This window comes from Carcharhinus amblyrhynchos, chromosome 14 (genome assembly GCF_965287045.1).
Source record: "Carcharhinus amblyrhynchos chromosome 14, sCarAmb.v2.hapA, whole genome shotgun sequence".
NCBI classification, from domain to species: Eukaryota; Metazoa; Chordata; class Chondrichthyes; order Carcharhiniformes; family Carcharhinidae; genus Carcharhinus; species Carcharhinus amblyrhynchos.
The window spans coordinates 62,860,417-62,880,870 of record NC_137337.1 but is presented as its reverse complement, the minus strand read 5'-3'; the positions used below and the strand labels follow the sequence as shown (position 1 = coordinate 62,880,870).

The window sequence follows — 20,454 nt, the reverse complement described above, 5'->3', positions numbered from 1 at the left end:
ACCTTTGCACTTCTTTTACTGAAAATTTCTATTTCTTACTTTGTAAAATTGTTCTTTTCAGCAGATTCATTCTTAAAATTCAAAATGTAGGGAACTTGTACAATTTTAGTTGGCATAATTTTGGCTCAAACCTATACCACATGAGCAAACAATAATGAGGAAGGTAAAGTTACCTCAGAGTTCATTACACTTTAACTGTACAGTCTACAGTAATATTTCAGATTATGTTTCTTATTAAATCCAATACTCTTCACTGCTGTGCTGCTCTTGTGACCATTTTCTCACGTGTAAGCCTTGACTTTCACCAGTGTATTGAAATACAATGAATTCACTACTCACTTCACATATGTGTTACTTTGCATCGTTTGGCTACTGGGAGTGGAAACTACTAAGATGATCAGATATAGAAGCAGAATTAGGCTGTTTGGCCCACTGAGTCTGTTCCGCCATTCAATCATGGCTGATAAGTTTCTCAACCCTATTCTCCTGCCTTTTCCCAGTAACCTTTGATCCCCACACCAATCAAGAATCTAGTTATCTCTGCCTTAAATATACTCAATGACCTGGCTTCCATAGTCTTCTGTGGCAATGAATTTCATAGATTGTCAGTCTCTAGCTGAAGAAATTCATCCCCATCTGAGTTCTAAAGAGTTGTCCCTTTTATTCTAAGGCTGTCCCCTTATGTCCACTCTGTTCCAGCCTTTCAGTATTCTGTAAGTTTCAGTGAGATCCCCCCTCCATCCTTCTAAACTCCAAGTACAGACCCAGAATCCTCAAACACTCCTCATATGTGAAGCTCTTCATTTCTGGAATCATTCTTGTGAATCTCCTCTAAAACCTTTCAAGAGCCAGCACATCCCTCCTTAGATACAGTGCCCAGAAATGTTCACAATACTGAAATGTGAGCTGACTGGAGCCTTTTCTATTCTAGTTCCCTCAAAATGAATACTAACATTGCAATTGCCTTCCTACCAATTCAACCTGCAAGTTGTCCTGAACTAGGACTCCCAAATCCCTTTGCACTTTTGATTTCTGAATTCTCTCCCCATTTAGAAAATGGTCTACGCCTCTATTCGTTTATTTCTCTAACTCATATTCTCTTTCTAATTTATGAGCCTTTATCACCACCCTTGCTGAGATCAGAAAGATCAGCACCAGAAATTGAACCCAAGGCCTCATTTGTATGACTCAACCTTTGAGCTATTGAAAAGATCTTGTTATTATTTTCCACTATGATTTGAAATGCTTTAAACAAACTACTCCTTTGCTGTATGATAATGACTGCACTACAGGCTGTTGTTAGAAAATAATTCCCAATAAATCCTATGATATGGATGCAGTTTGTAACAGCTTGTAGAAGCAAGTGTATGTGGACAGAACAGCATCTTGCAGATTATGGGGAAAAATTTGGATAATAAGGCTCAAAAACTGATGTTAGCATTACAATGCGTGATTAACACGTGCCAATTCTTTGCAATGCAGGCAGAAACGTATGCAGTCCTCGCGCTGCCTAATTACAGAGTGCAGCCAGTGCACAAACAGCAAAGTGGCTTTATACTTGAATAAGAAATGCCAAATCTTGAGAGGCTAATGTGAATTCAGACTCACCTGGGCTATTTAAAGCAAATTTGCACCTCTTAAAGGAAACTAATTCTGACTGGAACTAGCTACAGAACTAACTTGGACCTGGCAAAAACAATGACTCAAGATCGCAAGAACAGGCTCTGAGGTTCTCCTGACACGTGACTTAATGCAGGAGTGGACGTGAGGTTTGAGTGAAGCTCAATGCATTCTATGCCCGTTTTGAGCAAAAGGTCAGCGAGAGCATGCTCTCCACCCTGGAAGCCCTAGATAAACCTGAATCTGGGGGTCACCACTACAGATATCAGAGCACCTTTCTTGAAGGTCAATCTATAGAAAGCGACTGGCCTAGACAAGCACTCGGATCTTGCACAGATCGGCTGGTGGAGATTTTCACAAACATCTTCGACCTCTCTTTACAACAATCTGAGGTCCCCATTGACTTCAAGAAGACAACCATCATCCCGGTACCTAAGAAAAGCCAAGCAGCGTGCCTTAATGGCTTTCGTCCGGTGGCTCTGACATCCATCATTACGAAGTGTTTCGAAAGGTTAGTCATGGTACGAATCAATTCCAGTCTCCTGGACTGCCTGAGTCCACTACAGTTTGCCTACCACTGCAATAGGTCCACAGCAGATGCCATCTCCTTGGCCCTGCCCTCGATATGTAGCAAAGACACTTACATCAGACTCCTATTTATTGATTACAGCTGAGCCTTCAACACTATTATTCCTAACTCATCTCCAAACTCTGTGGCTTGGGCCTCAGTTCCTCCATCTATGACTGGATCCTGAACTTCCTAACTCATAGACCACTATCAGTAAGGATAGGCAACCACACCTCTTCCATGATCATCTTCAACACCAGTGCCCCACAAGGCTGTGTTCTCAGCTCCCTATTATACACCCATAACTGTGTAGCCAAATTCCCTTCCAATTCAATTTTCAAGTTTGCTGATGGCACCACCACAGTGGGACAGATCTCAAACAATGTCAAGACAGAGTATAGGAATGAGTTAGAGAATTTGATGAACTGGGACAGTGACAATAATCCCCCTCTCAATGGCAACAAAACAAAGGAGATGGTCATCAACTTCAGAAAGCATAGAGGAGAACATAACCCTGTCTACATAAATGGGGGCAAAGTAAAAAGGATCGAGGGCTTTAAGTTTTTAGGTGTCCAGATCAACAACAACCTACCTGTTCCTCCCCATGGCAACACCACAGTTAAGAAAGCCCACCAACACCTGTACTTTCTCAGGAGACTAAGGAAATTTAGCATGATGGCTACGACTCTCACCAACTTTTACAGATGCATCATAGAATTTTTTTGGTTGTAAAGCTTTAAAGTTTATTTATTAGTAACAAGGCTTACATTAACACTGCAATGCAGTTACTGTGAAATTCTCCTAGTTGCCACACTTCGGTGCCAATACATCTAACCAGCACATCTTTCAGACTGGGATGAAACCAGAGCCCGGAGGAAACCCATGCAGACAGGGAGAACATGCAAACTCCACACAGACAGTGACCCGAGCCGAGAACTGAATCTAGGTCCCTAACGTTGTGAGGCAGCAGTGCTAACCACTGTGCCACCGTATTACAACTTGGTACGGCTCCTGCTTACCCAAGACTGTAAAACAAACCACAAACAGTCGTGAATGTTGCCCAATCCATCATGGAAACCAGCCTCCCATCCATTGACTCTACACTTCCCACTGTCTCGGTAAAGCAACCAGCATAATTAAGGACCTCGCGCACCCCGGACATTCTCTCTTCCATCGGGAAAAAGATACAAAAGTCTGTGGTCACGCACCAACTGACTCAGGAACAGCTTCTTCTCTGCTATTGTCAGACTTTTGAATGGACCTACCTTGCATCAAGTTGATCTTTCTCTACACCCCAGCTATGACTGTAAACTACATTCTGCACTCTCTTGTTTCCTTCTCTATGAGCGATATGCTTTGTCTATGTAGTGCCCAAGAAACAATACTTTTCACTGTATACTAATACACGTGATAATAAATCAAATCAGGTCCTCCATCTGCAGGAGGCCCTTCAGACAGACAATGAGAATGGAAGTCATATCACCCAAATGTTACATCACGCTCATTGACATACTTCGCTCAAGGTAAAATAGTATGTAACCGAAGGCAGCAGCATCTAATTGGTGGGGGACAGGCTGCATGTTATCACCCTAATGGAGGAGATGGTGATTGCACTCATTGGAGCAGCCACACCTGAGGCTGTGGCCAATCGTTGAGCTGAAAGAAAGATAACTGATGATCTACCTCATCCTCCCCATGTCTCACTTACCACAATCCAAAGGGAGCTAGTGGTATGGTGATATTGTCACTGGACTAGAAATCTAGAGACCGATGGAAATGCTTTGGGGACCTGAATTTGAATCCCACCACAACAGATGTTGGAATTTGAATTCAACAAAACTCAACGTAATGATCGTCGTTAAAAAAACATCTGGTTTACTAATATCTTTTAGAGAAGAAGATCTGCTGACCTTGCCTGCTTTGGCCTGCGTGTGACTCCAGAACCACAGCAATGCAGTTGACTCTTAAATGCCCCCTGAAATGGCTTATCAAGCCACTAACTGTTGCAAAGATACGAAAGAGGAATGAAACCTAATAGACCATGTCATCAACTAAGGCACGGGAAATGGCAAGGGCAATTCCAGCCCTATCAACCCTCCTGACTATCATCTGGGGATTTGTGCCAAAATTGGGAGCGCTATTCCACAGTCTGATGTAGTTGTACTTTCAGAATAATACATTCTAGGTAATTTCCTGGCCACCATTATTACTATTCCTGGCTATGTCCTGTCCCACTGTCAGACGTGGCAGAGGTGAGGACTCAGTGGTATACAATTGTAAGGATGTTGTTCTGTCTGTCCACAAAATCGACGCTGGACCTCATTAAGTCTCATGGTTTCAAATCAAACATGATTACCATGTACTATCCATCTTCAGTTGATCAATCAATACTCCTTCATGTTGAACACTTGGAAGAAGCACTGAAGGTAGCAGTGGCACAGAATGTACTCTGGGTGGGGATTTCAAAATACCACCTCCATTGACTGAGCTGGCTGGATCCTAAAGGCCATACCTGCTAGATTGGGTCTGCATTGGTGAGGGAACCAACAAACAGGAAGCACATCCTCGTCCTCATCAACCTGCTACGGATACCTTCCACAGTATTGTGTGGCACCATCACTGTGCTAAATAGGATAGACTTCAAACAGAACCAGCAGCTTAAGACTGGGGATCCAAAAGGCGCTGTGGGCCATCAGCAGCAACGGAATTGTGCTCGACCATAATCTGTAACCGTTTGACCTGGCATATTTCCCCAATACCTACTAAGCCTGGGGATCAACTCTGGCTCAATGAAGAGTGCAGGAGAGCATGCCAGGTTACCTAAAAATGAGGTGCTAACCTGGTGAAACTACAACACAAGACTACTTGTGTGCCAAAGAGCATAAGCACCAAGTAATAGACAGAGCTAAATAATTCCACAACAAGCAGGTCAGATCTAAACTCTGCAGTCCTGCTACATCCGGTCACAAATAGCTCTGAAGGGTCACCCTAGATAACAAACTGAATTTCCAGTCTTGAGCGCTGGTTCTATTCGAAGTCTATCCTATTTAGCTTAGCGATAGTGGAGGGTATCCTCAATGTGAAATTTGGATTTCGTCTCCACAGGGACACCTAGATATCAGAGAAACCTGTGTCAAACTCCTATTTATTGACTATAGTTCAGTCTTCAACACCGTTATTCCTATGAAACTCATCTCCAAACCCCATGGCCTGGGCCTTGGCTCCTCCCTCTGTGACTCAATCCTGAACCCCCTAACCCACAGACCGCAATCAGTATGGAAAGATAACAATACCTCCTCCATGATCATCCTCAATAAGGTCCCACAAGGCTGAGTTCTCAACCCCCGACAATACTCCTTATACACCTGACTGTGTGACCAAATTCCCCTCCAACTTGATTTTCAAGTTTGGTGATGACACCATCATAGTGGGTCGGATCTCAAACAATGGCGAGACAGAGTATAGGAATGAGATGGAGAATCTGGTGAACTGGTGCAATGACAATAATCTCTCCCTCAATGTTTACAAAACAAAGAAGATTGTCATCAACTTCAGGAACCTTGGTGGAGGGCATGCCCTGTCTACATTAGTGCTGACAAAGTAGAAATGGTCAAGAGCTTCAAGGTTTTAGGTGAGCAGATCACCAACACCCTGTCCTGATCCCCCATGCTGACACTATAGTTAAGAAAGCCAAATTGAAATTTGAAATGAAATTTGGCATGTCAGCTCTGACTCTCACATTTTTTATAGATGCACCATAGAAAGCATTCTTTCTGGTTGTATCACAGCTTGATATGGCTTCTGCTTTGCCCGAAACTGCAAGAAACTACAAAAGGTTGTGAATATAGCCTAATCCATCACAAACCAGCCTCCCATCCATTTCCCAAAGGTAGGGGAGTCTAAAACTAGAGGGCTTTAAGGTGAGAGGGGAGAGATACAGAAGTGTCCAGAGAGGCAATTTTTTCATTGAGGGTGATGAGTGTCTGGAACAAGCTGCCAGAGTAGTAGTAGAGGTGGGTAAAATTTTGTCTTTTAAAAAGCATTTAGATAGTTACATTGGTATGATGGATATAGAGGGATATTGACCAAATGCGGGCAATTGGGACTAGCTTTGGGGTTTAAAAAAAAGATAGCATGGGCAAGTTGGGCTGAAGGGCCTGTTTCCATGCTGTAAACCTCTATGACTCTGTGGCTCTGTCTACACCACCTGCTGCCTCGGAAAAGCAGCCAGCATAATTAAGGACCTCGGGCACTCTTTCACCACCTTCTGTCGGCAAAATGATACAAAAGTCTGAGTCACATATCAACCAATGCGAGAATAGCTTCTTCTCTGTTGCCATCAGACTTTTTAATGGACAACCTTGCACTAAGTTGATCTTTCTCTGCGCCCTAGCTATGACTGTATCACTACATTCTGCACTGTCTCCTTTCCTTCTCTATGAATGGTAAGCTTTGTCTGTATAATGTGCAAGAAACAATACTTTTCACTGTATACTGATACACGTGACAATAAATCAAAGCAAATCTAGATTTGATAGATTGGCTCCATTCTTTCTCTACAGCTGCTGTTAGTCCTGCTAAGTTTTTCCAGCATTTTCTGCTTTTGTTTCAGATTTCAGCATCCGCGGTATTTTGCCTTTATATCTGTCATGTATAGTGGTGGACAATTAAACAACTCACTAGAGGAAAAGACTCCACAAGTATCCCCATCCTGAATGATGGAGGAGCCCGATAAATTTTTGCAAAGGTTGAGGCTGAAGCATTTGCAACAAACTTCAACCAGAAGTCCGCGTAGATGATCCATCTCAGCCTCTGTCAGAGATCCCAGCATCTCAGGTGCCAGTTTTCAGCCATTTTGACACTCCCCACGTTGTCAAAGTCAAGGCATGACAGAAAAGATACACATGATATATCCATCAACTGCACTATTTTATAAAATCGCTTGTTCTGTGCTGTTTAAAAAATGGAGAATTGTTGAACTAACAAATGGTTCAGCCAGCCATCTGATACCTTACAGCAGTTTCAAGGTAACAATGGCCAGTGAGGAGTTTCGTCCAGCTAACTCTGCACAAAGGAAAATATTTGCAAGTTGTAATTCCCCATAATGGTGCTGTTGGCCAAAGCATTAGCAGTCCTAATACTACAGGTTCAACAAATTTAGCCAGTTTCTCCAAAAACAAATTGAATCCTGACTCCAATTAAACACCTATATTCCAGCCTTGGGAAAATACATCCTGTGCCCAACTTAGAGGAGGTATGTCACACGATCTCCCACAAGCTGCATTGTGATAACATCAGTTGGAATTTTAACATTAACAATTATGTTTGAATGGATCTTTAGGCAAGAGCGTGCACTGCCTACATTTAGCTGGTGACAACAGAAAGAACTCGGCCCTTTATCAAACCTGCCAACTGCTGAAATCCCTGAACGCTCTCCTGACTCATTCTACATGCCTTCTCCCTTTCATGCCTATTTCACTCTGGAAGAGCATGGACATTCTGCAATCAGCCAGTCTCCCCGCAGAACGAACATTCCGGTTGCCTCATGATTCTAGACTTGGACACATGTAAAACTGATACATACATTTTATTGTGGTTGTGCCCTGAACCTGCTTCCTTTTTCCTTACCCTGCATTTATTTTGAGTGTAAAAAGGGGTTGATGTTGTGAAACCCTCTTACGTGTGGTACCTGTGCACGTGTGCAAAACTAAACCAACCTGTCTATTTTCATATCTCAAGTTTGCTGTGCTGGAGAATTGGAACACGTACAAATTTAGAGTTGGAGAAAAGTACACAACCGTTTACAAAGGGAGAAATCCAAACTTAAAAAGATGACACCTTTTTGAGGATGTATTGAGAGTGGGAAAATCAGGGCAGTTTATACTGATTCCTCTCCTGTCTGTGGCAACATCAGGATACAGCTGAAGGTACTGGTTGCTGCAAAGGTTATGGACCCTAACAATATTCCAGCAATAGTGCTGAAGACTTGTGCTCCAGAGCTTGTTGCACCCTGAGTCCAGTTGTTCCTGTGTAGCTACAACATTGCTATCCACCTGGTGTTGCGAAAAAGACGACAAATCTAACCTGACCAGTTGCCACTTTATTAGTCTGCTGTTGATCATCAATAAAATGATGGGAGGGGTCATCAGTCCTATGAAATAGTACAACAACATGCTCATTACTTTGATCAAAACTACCTAGTCTAACTGGTAAGGAAGAACTGCAGTTTGCAGTTCTATTCCTTTCTCAGCATGTAGTTTTGCTTTTTCCAAATGCTGTTTTGTTCCCTTGAGTTTAAAAGAAATGAGACGGTGATCTAGTTAAGTTTTGATACTGTAACTGTGGAAAAGCTTTTTCCTTTGGAAAAATCAGGAGTGAGAACATAATCGTGAGTTAGACCTTTGAGGAGGGTTATCAGGAAGCATCTTTTCACAAAATGTAGTAGAAATCTGTAATTCACTGTCCCAAAAGACTGCAGATATTGAGACAATTGGAACTTTCAAGCCTGAGATGTATAGATTTTTGGATAAGAATATTGGATTTTGTGTACCTAATCTTATGATATTAAGTTGGAAAATAGTGTAAATGGGATCAGAAAGTTGTCGAGGGATATGATGGATTTGCTGAATGGACAGGTGGTATTTAATGTAGGAATGTATGAGTCATCCAGTTGAATGTAAAAGATGGATCTCTAGGTACTTTGTCTGATGAGAGGTTAGGAACTGTGGATGAGCAGGAAGATTGAGTCCAAGTATCGACATCACTAAAAGCTAATGGATTAGTACAAAACCATAATTTTAGAATGTTGCCTTAAATCTAAGAGGACTGGAATACAAACTGGTGGAAGTTGTGTTATAGCAAAACAAAACTGGTTTGATTGCATTTAGTTCTGGAAATCACACCTCAGTAAGAATATATTGACCTTGGAATGAATGCAAAGCATACACACTAGGGTGATACCAATGCTAAAAAGGATAAATTATCAGGACAGGTTGCAAAGTCTCAGCCTACATTCACTGGAGTATAGAATACTAAGGATGATATAATTCAGATATTTAATGTAATCTGAAGGAATTGAGAGGATAGATAGAAACAATTTCCTGTCTCTGGTGGGGATATCCAGAACAATGAGATATAACCTTAAAATTAACATCACCTCTGAATGGTCTTGATTTAGGAAGCACTTCATAGAGGAAATCCAGAACTCCAAAAAGCTGTTCAGGCTCAGTCAAAACTTAGATTTTTGTTAAACAGAGTTATTTAAGGAACCAAACAGGTAGATGCAATTGGAATATAGATCAGCCAAGATCTAATTAAACAATGGAACAGGCTCAATAGACTGAAAGGTTTACTGCTATTCCTATGTTGGTCTATCGACATGGAGGTACTATTCCCTGCTACACTCAACTCTCAGCATGAGCATAAAATCTTTTTGTTCTGTCTTTGTGCATAGTTTGCATGTTTAATAATGCAATAAAGTTTTGAAATTACATCACTGGTGACAATTTCCACTCTCCACTAATGTAAATAGAGATATTATCCACTTTAAGTACTTTCAGGACCATGGCGTTTGGTGCTGCATTTCACATTTCCTATCAAATTGAAACGCTGCTGCTTGTCATTTTAGGCACAGCGACAGCTGAGGAATGAATATGAGAATTCTTTGGATGATATACTACACAAAATGGATGACTGTCTTGCGTCACTAGACCTTGGTGAGTAAATAGATACTCGAGTGACTGAGTCATTTTTCTTTCCTTTTCTCTCCTTCCCTCCTCCCCATCCATTCCCACTCCAGCAGTAAACAAGTACTGTTCATTACTTGAGAGGATAATTTGGTGCATGATTTCAAGTATTTAATGGAAAGGTGGCTCAGCTCTCCAATATTGTTGTGAACATTTGTCAAGCAGCACACAAGAACAATGTCAAATTTTTTGGGTAGTGCATGTCAGCTTGGCAAATTAACAGTACTCACTATGTCAGAAGGTTGTGGGTTCAACTCCTACTCCAGGATTTGAGTGTAATATCTAGGCTAATGATTCAATGTAATGCTGGTGGAATGCTGCATTTTCTGAGCTATCACTTCTTTAATAAAGAACCTCATCTACTGTTATATGGATGTAATGATCCTAGTGCACATCTGAAGAAGGATTTCTGTTGTCCTAGCCAACCTTTTGTTTCCTGTGAAGCAAGGTGCCATAATCTCAACACAATAAGCTAGATTCCAAAATGGCTCTTGCTATTTAGAAAATATTCTGATTTGGTAATGCTTGGATCCAAAATCAGTGACCTCACATTTCACCACATGGACCTCCATAATACAGTTTTGCCCACTGAATATTGCAACTTCATGCTCTAACCTCCATAGCTTGCTGTACCTTCTAAGTAGGTGTTATTGGAAAACTTGTACTTACAACTCTCCATTCTTAAACGCTTATGTTAGAGGAAATGCTGGAAAGTTCAGATCCTGTGTAGATCGGTGGTGAGCACTATTTGTCCATAGAATCCTATAGTGCAGAAGGAGGCCATTTGGCCCATCGAGTCAGCACTGACCACAGTCCCAACCAGGCTCTATCCTTGTAACCCCATGCATTTACCCTAGCTAGTCCCCTGACACTAAGGGGCAATTTAACATGGCCAATCCACCTAACCCACACATCTTTGGACTGTGGGAGGAAACTGGGGCACCCGGAGAAAACCCACACGGACAAGGGGAAAATGTGCAAACTCCACACAGACAGTGACCCAAGCTGGGGATTTAACCCAGGTCCCTGGTGCTGAGAGGTAGCAGTGCTAACCACTGTGCCACCCCATAGTGCAGATAGATTGGTGGGCTCGTCATAACCCAGCAACCTATCCTTCGTTTTTGTCTGTTCCCAAATTGCAAATGCATGTCATAATGTGTAGCTTCCAATTCCAAGCTCTGTTGTTTCTTATTTAGAAAGAGGTCTCTCAACACTTAAAGTCCAACAGGTTTATTTGTAGCAAATGCCACAAGCTTTCAGAACACGCTGTTCCTTCATCAGGTGGGTGGGAGTTCCTGTTGGACTTTAAGCTGGTGTTGTGAGACTTGTTTCTGTTTTTACCCCAGTCCAACGCTGGCATCTCCACATCATGACTACTGTTTTTTATTTAAAATGTCTCTGAAAGCCCAAATGGAGCGCATCCATAGGCACACCTTCCCAATTGTTGATCTAAATTAGTCAAACTTGACCTACTCTGCAAATATCCATGCTAACTTTTTTCTTAGCTTGGTTGTTCAAATGCTCAGCTACTTTGTCCTAATAATAGGTTATTTCAGTAACTCCCCATTACCATTATTAAATTGAGGCTTGTAGTTTCTTGTTACTTCGTCCCTCCCTAAATCCTAGAGATTTGTCTATCTTGTATCTCATTACTTTATCAGTTATTTACTTTTTATATATTAACTTCCTTTAAGTTCCTTAAATTCCTTGTCTTGAAAATGAATTATGTATTTTATCTTGAATATAGCAAATTTGGATCATTTGGGAGAGTGCAGTGCTGATGTCATTGACAACGATGAGAGTATCATACAGCTGGAGCAAACTGTGGCTAACAGACGTGAGGGTAAGAGACTGGGTGGCAAAAGTACCAGGCGTAAAGGAAGTTGCCAAGAAATTCTTACAGTTATCAGAATAATTATGATGTTCTGATTTACTGTTTGGAAACTGGCTTAGAAACTGAAGTGTGGCATTGGTACAAAACATTCTGCTCCAGTAGGACAGTAAAGCAGAGATGGAGTGTGGGGGTGGGGGGGGGAGGTGTTCAAGGAGTCATTCTATTGGGAAGCAAGTTGAAGATGATTTCAAGTTGCTATTGGCTTAGTTTCTGTTGTTAATTTAGCTGCTGTTTTTAAACTGAGATCTTTTTTAGTCAATTGAAAAAACCTTATTTTTCACATGACAATTTTTTCTGTCTCTTCCCCTGCCTCTGTCTCCCCCTGCGCTCTCTCCCCCCCCCGGCACCCCATTCCCCCATCCCCCTATCCCCCTGACTGCCTCTGCTTCACTGTCCTACATGCACCTACAGTTTTTTGCTTTGAGCAGTGAACTGCTTTTTCTTGCATCTAAAATTTAGATTGGAAAGGAGTTGAAACTGATAGGATTTATGTGTCTTCTCCATTAGTTAGACAACAAATTTCATAATTGCTGGTCCATTAAACCAAAGAGATTGCTGCTAATTTTGCATTAATTTGGGACTGTTAAATCCAATGTTGCAGAAATGAGTAAGATTGGAAGCAAAAGGTTTACACTATGATTGAAGGAATGCTTTTAAGTTAGGGATAAAGGCATGTTGTTGATATGCTATAAGAGGAAGCTATACAATGTCTGCTTTTGTTCCTGGTTTTAGTCTGATTGATGCTGACTGTGAGCAACTTAAGAAACTGTATTCTCAAGTAATATCTGCCAACATATTAAACGTATATAAGATTTTCTTTAATTTTAATTATGTTCTGTGTGAATGTCGTATTCTTGCATAATTTGAGAAACACAAGTGCATGTACAGAGTTGCTTGAGAATGTGCAGAGTTGGTTTCAGCCTTCAGATTCAAAATGCATTTTAGTGCTGTGTAAAAACTGCACTCTAATGTGCAGTGATCTGTTTGGTTTCGGTCAGTTGTAGAACCAATTAAAAAGCAAATCAAGTCCGTCGGGAAATATTATCTTTGTGTAAGGATTTGTAAATGATCAAAATCAATGTTGTACTTTTCATTCAGATTGAGCTGTACCTTTTTCTTGTAACTGGTTCTTTAAGATTTATATTCTGGTGTGCATGGATTCTTAATTACCACAGTAATAATTTTGGTTTGACAACCCCAAGATGAAAGGTATGTGAAACTAGCATATAACTTTATGTATAACAGTGTTTCCCTTTCTATACAGAGTTGAAGAAACGTCAGGCAGAACATTCTGACATGGAAAGGTAAATAAATGTGTATGCACTTTGGTATTTATTTGCTCATTATGTTGCAATATAAAAGAGGGTGATGTTTCACCTTTTAAATGAAAATAATTTCCAAATTGTTTTGCATTTGGTTAGGGCCAACTTCAATTTCAGTTTAACCTCAATAACATAATTATTTGCAAATCTAGATGCCAATTCAGATAGGTCTAGGAATGATAGGACATTTAAGTGCAAGTTGACTCTAAAGGATGGGGCAGTTGAAGGGAAGTGTAATAAAGACGGGGGCAAGAAGTTAGAAAATTGGTGAGGATTATAAGAAATCTCAACACACCGGCAGTCTTTTATCAATACTGGATGGATGGCAGGTTGGCATGAAGCAAATGTTACCTCGAGGTGCTGCGATATGTTTTCTTATGTTTGGTCATAGGATGTAGATGTGGCATGGTCACCATTTATTGCCCTCAAGAAGGTGATAGGAGCACCTTCTTAAATTGCTGTATTGTAGGTACACCCTCTGCACTGTTGAAAGGGAGTTCCAGGATTTTGACCCAGCGACAGTGAAGAATCAGTGATTATAGTTCCAAAACAGGATGATATGTGACTTGGGAGGGGAGCTTGCTGGCAGATTTGATTCCATGTGTTTACTCCCTTTTCTTCTAGATGGTTAATTTGAGTGCAAAAATGCAGTTGAGGGATCCTTGAATAGTTGCTGCTATGTTTTTTGTAGACGGTACACACTGCTGGTGGATCGAGTTAATGTTTAAGGTGGCGGCTGAGTTGCTAGTCAAGAGGGCTGCTTTGTTCTAGATATGGAGAACATCTTGTGTGTTATTGGAATTCTACCAATCCAGGCAATTAAACAGTATCCTGTCTTTCTTCTGACTTTCGCCTTGTAGATGGTTTTCAGGCTTTGGGGAGTCAGATGAGTTACTGACCTCTTTTACCACTACATTTCTATGGCTGGACAACTACATTTCGAGTCAATTGTAACTCTTGGTGTTGATGGAGGGAAATTCTGCAATAGTAATGTCTTTGAATGTCAAGGGGTGGTGGTTAAATTCTCTTGTTGGCAATCGGCATTGCCTGGCATTTGTGTGGCGTGTTTCTTGCCACTTATCAACCGAAGCCTGAATGTTGCCCAGATCTTGTTGCATGCAGGCATGAACTGCTTCATTGAGGAGCTGTAAATGGTAACGAACACTATGATTATCAGTGAATATCCCTACTTTCATGTTGGAGGAAAGGTCATTGATGAAATAGCTGAAGCCAGTTGGACTTGGAACATTATCCTGATGAACTCCTGCAGCAATGTCCAATAGTTGATATAATTGGCCTCCAACAGCCACAAATATCTATCTTTAATGATAGGTAGACTCCAACAGTGGAGACCCTTCCTGACTGGTTTCAATTTTAGTAGGGCTACCTGATGCAATACTTTGTCAAATGCTGCTGTAATGTCAATGGAGTCACTTTCTATCTTGAATTCAGTTCCTTGATTCATGTTTGGACCAAGACTTTAATGAGGTTTGGAACCTATACTGAGGGTTAGTGAGCAGGTTATTGCTGGAATGAGTGTTGCTTGATAACATTGTTGATGATATCTTCCGTCATTCTGACGATTGAGAGTAGGGGTGGTAGTTGGCCAGGTTAAATTTTTCCTGCTTTTTGTGGCAGGATGTACCTGGACAATTTTACACCTCATCAGGTAAATGCTTGTGCTGTTGCTGTCTTGGAACAGCTTGGTTAGGGACACAGCTAGTTCTGAAGCACCACTCTGCAGTCAAATGGTAACAGAGAAGGAGGTGGGGGGGGGGGAGGGGTAGCATTATTAGTCAAGGATTTTATCACAGTGTCAGAGGGGAAGTTTGATGAGGACTTGTCTGTTGAGGTAGTATGGGCTGAGATTAGAAATAGGAGAGGGGAGGTCACCCTGTTGGGAGTCTTTTATAGACCTCCTAAAAGTTCTAGAGAGGTTGAGGAAAGGATTGCGAAGACGATCCTGGATAGGAGTGAAAGTAATAGGGTAAGTGTTATGGGGGACTTTAACTTTACTAATATTGATTGGAATAGCTATAGCTCTAGCTCATTAGAGGGGTCAGTTTTTGTGCAAAGCGTGCAGGAAGGTTTTTTGACTCAGTATGTTGATAGGCCAACTAGAGGTGAGGCTATATTGGATTTGGTGCTGGGAAATGAGCCAGACCAGGTGCTAGACTTGGAAGTTGGGATGCATTTTGGTGATAGTGACCACAATTCGGTTACGTTCACCTTAGTGATGGAAAGGGATAGGCATGAACCTCGGGTCAGTAGTTTTAGCTGGGGGAAGGGTAATTATGAGGCTATTAGGAGAGAATTAGGAAGCATAGGTTGGACTAGGAGACTACAGGGTCTCAGAACGTCCGAAATGTGGAGTTTTTTCAAGGAGCAGCTACTGCGAGTCCTTGAAATGCATGTCCCTGTCAGGCAAGGAGGAATTGGTCAAGCTAGGGAACCGTGGTGCACTAAGAAAGTTGGTTCACTGGTTAAAAAGAAAAAGGAGGCTTATGTCCGGATGAGACTTGAGGGCTCAGGTAGTGCACGAGAAAGCTTTAGATTGGCTAGGAGAGAGTTAAAGAGTGAGTTAAGAAGGGCTAAAAGAGGACATGAGAAGACTTTGGCTGGTAGGATTAAGGAGAATCCTAAGGCGTTCTATAGATACATTAAGAACAGAAGGTTGGTTAGGGCAAGATTGGGGCCAGTTAGAGACAGCAGTGGGAATTTGTGTGTGGAGCCGGAAGAGATTGGAGAGGCATTGAACCAATATTTCTCTTCGGTGTTCACGTAGGGGGACATAAATGTAGCTGTGGAGAACACTGGGTTACAGGGTTGTAAACTGGACAGTATTGCAGTTGATAAGGAGGATGTGCTAGATATTCTTGAGGGTTTGAAAATAGATAAGTCCCCTGGGCCAGACGGGATTTACCCTAGGATTCTCTGGGAGGCAAGAGAGGCGATTGCAGAGCCTCTGGCTCTGATCTTCACGTCGTCGTTGGTCACAGGTATAGTGCCAGAAGATTGGAGGATAGCGAATGTTGTCCCATTGTTTAAGAAGGGGAACAGAGACTTCCCCGGGAATTATAGACCGGTGAGTCTTACTTCTGTTGTGGGTAAGGTTTTAGAAAAAATTATTAGGGATAGGATTTATAGTTATTTGGAGAGTAATGAATTGATTGGAGATAGTCAGCATGGTTTTGTGGAGGGTAGGTTGTGCCTTACTAACCTTATTGAGTTTTTTGAGAAAGTGACCAAAGAGGTGGATGGGGGTAAGGCAGTTGACGTGGTATATATGGACTTTAGTAAGGCGTTTGATAAGGTTCACCATGGAAGGCTTCTGCAGAAAATGCAGATGTATGGGATTGAGGGTGATTTAGGTAATTGGATCAGGAATTGGCTGGCGGATAGGAGACAGAGGGTGGTGGTTGATGGTAAGTATTCGTCATGGAGTTCAGTTACGAGTGGTGTGCCTCAGGGATCTGTTTTGGGGCCACTGCTGTTTGTAATTTTTATAAATGATCTGGATGAGGGTATAGTTGGGTGGATTAGTAAATTTGCTGATGACACCAAAGTCGGAGGTGTGGTAGATAGTGAGGAAGGGTGTCTTAGTTTACAGGGGGCTTGGACAAGTTGCAGAGCTGGGCCGAGAGGTGGCGGATGGAGTTTAATGTGGAAAAGTGTGAGGTAATTCACTTTGGCAGGAATAACAGATGTGTAGAGTATAGGGCTAATGGTAGGACTCTGAATAGTGTGGATGAACTGAGGGATCTAGGTGTATGTGTACATAGATCCCTGAAAGTTGGGAATCAAGTAGATAGGGTTGTTAGGAAGGCATACGGTGTCTTGGCGTTTATTGGTAGGGGGATTGAATTTAGGAGCCGCAGCGTCATGTTGCAACTGTACAAGACTCTGGTGCGGCCGCACTTGGAGTATTGTGTGCAGTTTTGGTCCCCACATTATAGGAAGGATGTGGAGGCTTTGGAGAGGGTGCAGAGGAGGTTTGCCAGGATGTTGCCTGGTATGGAGGGGAGGTCCTATGAGGAGAGACTGAGGGATTTGAGGTTGTTTTTGTTAGAAAGAAGGCGGCTAAGACGGGACCTTATTGAAACATATAAGATGATTAGAGGTTTAGATAGGGTGGACAGTGATAGCCTTTTTCCTCGGATGGAGAAAGCTAGCACGAGGGGGCATAGCTTTAAATTAAGGGGTGGTAGTTATAGGACGGATGTCAGGGGTAGGTTCTTTACCCAGAGGGTGGTAAGGGATTGGAATGCCCTGCCTGCTGCAGTTGTAAATGCGCCTAGTTTGGGGGCATTTAAGAGATCCGTGGATAGGTTTATGGATGGAAAGGGTTTGGTTTAGGTTAGAGGGTCATTGCTTTTTAACTGGTCGGCGCAACATCGTGGGCCGAAGGGCCTGTTCTGCGCTGTGTTCTGTGTTCTATATCTCCACACCTCATTTTCTATTTCCTAGATGATGAAGTTGAAATAATGCAGGGCATACATGCAAGAAGGATTTTGCTTATGATATTTTGCAGCATAAGTCAATACTGAGCATGCCCGCAAGAGAGCTTTTTTTTGGCCAAAACTGACTCTTGATGTTCCTGCACATGTACAAGAACCATGCTACATTGTAGCTGTAGTTGTATTTGCTCAAGGCTACCGTGGTCATAAGCTTCAGAGATCAGACATGCACCATAGAAAGAATTCTTTCTGGATGTATCACAGCTTTTTATGGCTCCTGTTCTGACCAAGACCGCAAGAAACTAAAGGGTGTGAACATAGCCCAGTCCACCACACAAACCAGCCTCTCATCCATTGACTCTGTCTACATTTCCCGTTGCCTTGGAAAAGCAGTCAGCATAATCAAGGACCCCAATCCCCCCCCGGACATAATCTTTCCTGACATGAGGAAAAGATACAAAAGCCTCAGGTCATATACCAACCAACTGAAGAATAGCTTCTTCCCTGCTGCCATCAGACTTTTGAATGGACCTGTCTTACATTAAGTTGATCTTTCTCTACACCCTAGCTATGACTGTAACGCTATATTCTGCGCCCTCGTCTTTCCTTCTCCCCTATGCTGTAAGCTTTGTATAGTGTGCAAGAAACAATACTTTTCATTGTATACCAATTTGTGTGACAATAATAAATCAAATTAAAAAAATGATTGGTGACATCTAATTGATGCAACCAAAAGGGTGGTGATGCTTACTGATCATCTTGGCTTGCTTTCTTATGTGCAGCATTAAATGTTATGACTGGGGTGTCTCCAAAGACTCTTCCAGAATTATTCCAATATTCATCCCATTGTAATGTCACAGGGGGAAAGCCTCCACCAACACTAATGTTTGCTACAGTAAGGTATGTACCTGTCTCTGCAGATATATTTTGGGTGCCAAGGAAAGCATAGAGAATTTTTGGGCAGTTTGACCTGACTGCATCACCTCCCCTTTTTGGGTATCAGCACATTGAGGATTCCTGATGGAAAACCATCTGGTGCCAGTAGAAGCTCAAAGGCAAAAAGAGAATCTATATATTAGTTTGGGTTGGTGGGGTGGGGGGGCAGGGCAGAAAATGAGGACCATAAACGGTAATCTGAAATATTTTAAAAGGCCTTTTAAAACCCATGGGCCATTTGAAGGCCTGATTATTGGACAGAAAATGCAACAACACTTTTCTCTGCCCTGTTCTACAAGTGAAGGTGTTCTTGTCTCAGACAGGATCTTGAGCCTCCTCCGAAGCCCAAACCAAAGATGGAGCAGGATCTAAAACCAAAGGAAATGTGAAATAAATGTTATTTCTCAGCCGATCATACCCTAAATAGAGATCATTGTGAATATAAAAATGTTCCCATTGCATGTTTGCTAATTTTCTGACTTCATGTTAACCTCCAACTTAGTTTATCGAGAAATTCAGTTAATTTTCATTCTAAAATTGAGTTTTTATTAACACAGTTTTTTTCTTTCTCAGTCAACTCGCCAAAATTCTTGCTGAAAAAGAGCTGAAGGAAAAAGCTGCCAACTTGCGGGATTTGAAGGATGAATTCCAGGAGTGAGTATTGAAGCATGCAAATTGAACATTTCAGATGTTGATTTTGCACTGAACAGTATGGGGTTCTAGATAGCGAGGTACAAAGGCTTGTGTCCCCCGCTCTGGCAGCACAACAGAGTGGCAGCTATCCACACTGGTAGAAAAATATCCGAGGAGCACTTTCCTCTAGCTGTGGGGCAGAAAACCAGTGTAGCTACCCCTCTTGCTGTTTGATACAGAAGGGTGGGGGGGTGCGGCATTGTTGTTGAATAACTTGCAGAAAGTTTCAAATGAGATTGGGGTCTTTGCTAGCAATTGAGCAGATTTCTCATCACACAGGCGACAACTCCAAAAAAGATTAAAAACAGCTGTCAGCATCTTTCCATAACATTTCTCTCTTCAACTCTCTTCTCTTTTTGCTTCTACCTCTTGTACCCATCTCCCCCTTTTCCCCGACCGCCCCCCCCTTTCCCCTTCCCCCTCCCCCAGTATAAATTGAAAACCCACCTTCACCAATTGTTGCAAATTAGCCATTTCAGTGAAAAGAATCCAAGTTTCTCCAATCTCTCCTCGTATCTAATGTCCTCCATACCAGGCAACATCTTGGTAAATCTTTTCTGTACCCTCTCCAAAGCCTCCACATCCTTCTGACAGTGTGGCGACCAGAATTGAACACCATATTCCAAGTGCAGCCTAACCAAGGTTCTGTAAAGCTGCAACTTGACTTGCCAATTGTTAAAATCAGTGCCCTGGCCAATGAAGGCAAGCATGCTGTTTGCCTTCTTGACTACCTTCTCCACCGGCATTGCCACTTTCAGTGACCCATGTACCTATACCCCCAGATCCCTCTGCCTATCAATACTCTTAAGGGCTCTGCCACTTACTGGATATTTCCTGCCTTAATTAGACCTTCCAAAATGCATTACCTCACATTTGTCCGATTGAACTCCATCTGCCATCTCTCCGCCCAAGTCTCTTACCGATCTATATCCTGCTGTATCCTCTGATGTTCTTCATTACTATCTGCAAATCCACCAACCTTTGTGTCATCCACAAACTTACTAATCAAACCAGTTACATTTTCCCCCAAGTCAAACAGCAAAGGTTCCAGCACTGATCCCTGAGGAACACCACTTGTCACAGCCCTCCATTGAGAAATGCACCCTTCCATTGCTACCCTCTGTCTTCTAAGACCAAGCCAGTTCTGTATCTTACCAGCTCATCTCTGGTCCCAAGTGACTTCACCTTCTGTACTAGTCTGCCATGAGGGACCTTGTCA

The 20,454-nt window shown here is 42.1% G+C and overlaps 1 protein-coding gene across 2 annotated transcripts in view; it reads left to right on the top strand.

The window, feature by feature from the left end:
* Nucleotides 1–20,454, top strand: part of knl1 (kinetochore scaffold 1) — an 86,527-nt gene that overhangs the window by 48,350 nt on the left and 17,723 nt on the right. For both annotated transcript variants that reach the window (XM_080203000.1, XM_080202999.1), the window contains 4 exons: nucleotides 9,816–9,903; nucleotides 11,681–11,776; nucleotides 13,092–13,131; nucleotides 19,116–19,196. In XM_080203000.1, coding sequence (XP_080059126.1) covers nucleotides 9,816–9,903; nucleotides 11,681–11,776; nucleotides 13,092–13,131; nucleotides 19,116–19,196 — 305 coding nt within the window. The remainder of the gene's footprint in view (nucleotides 1–9,815; nucleotides 9,904–11,680; nucleotides 11,777–13,091; nucleotides 13,132–19,115; nucleotides 19,197–20,454) is intronic.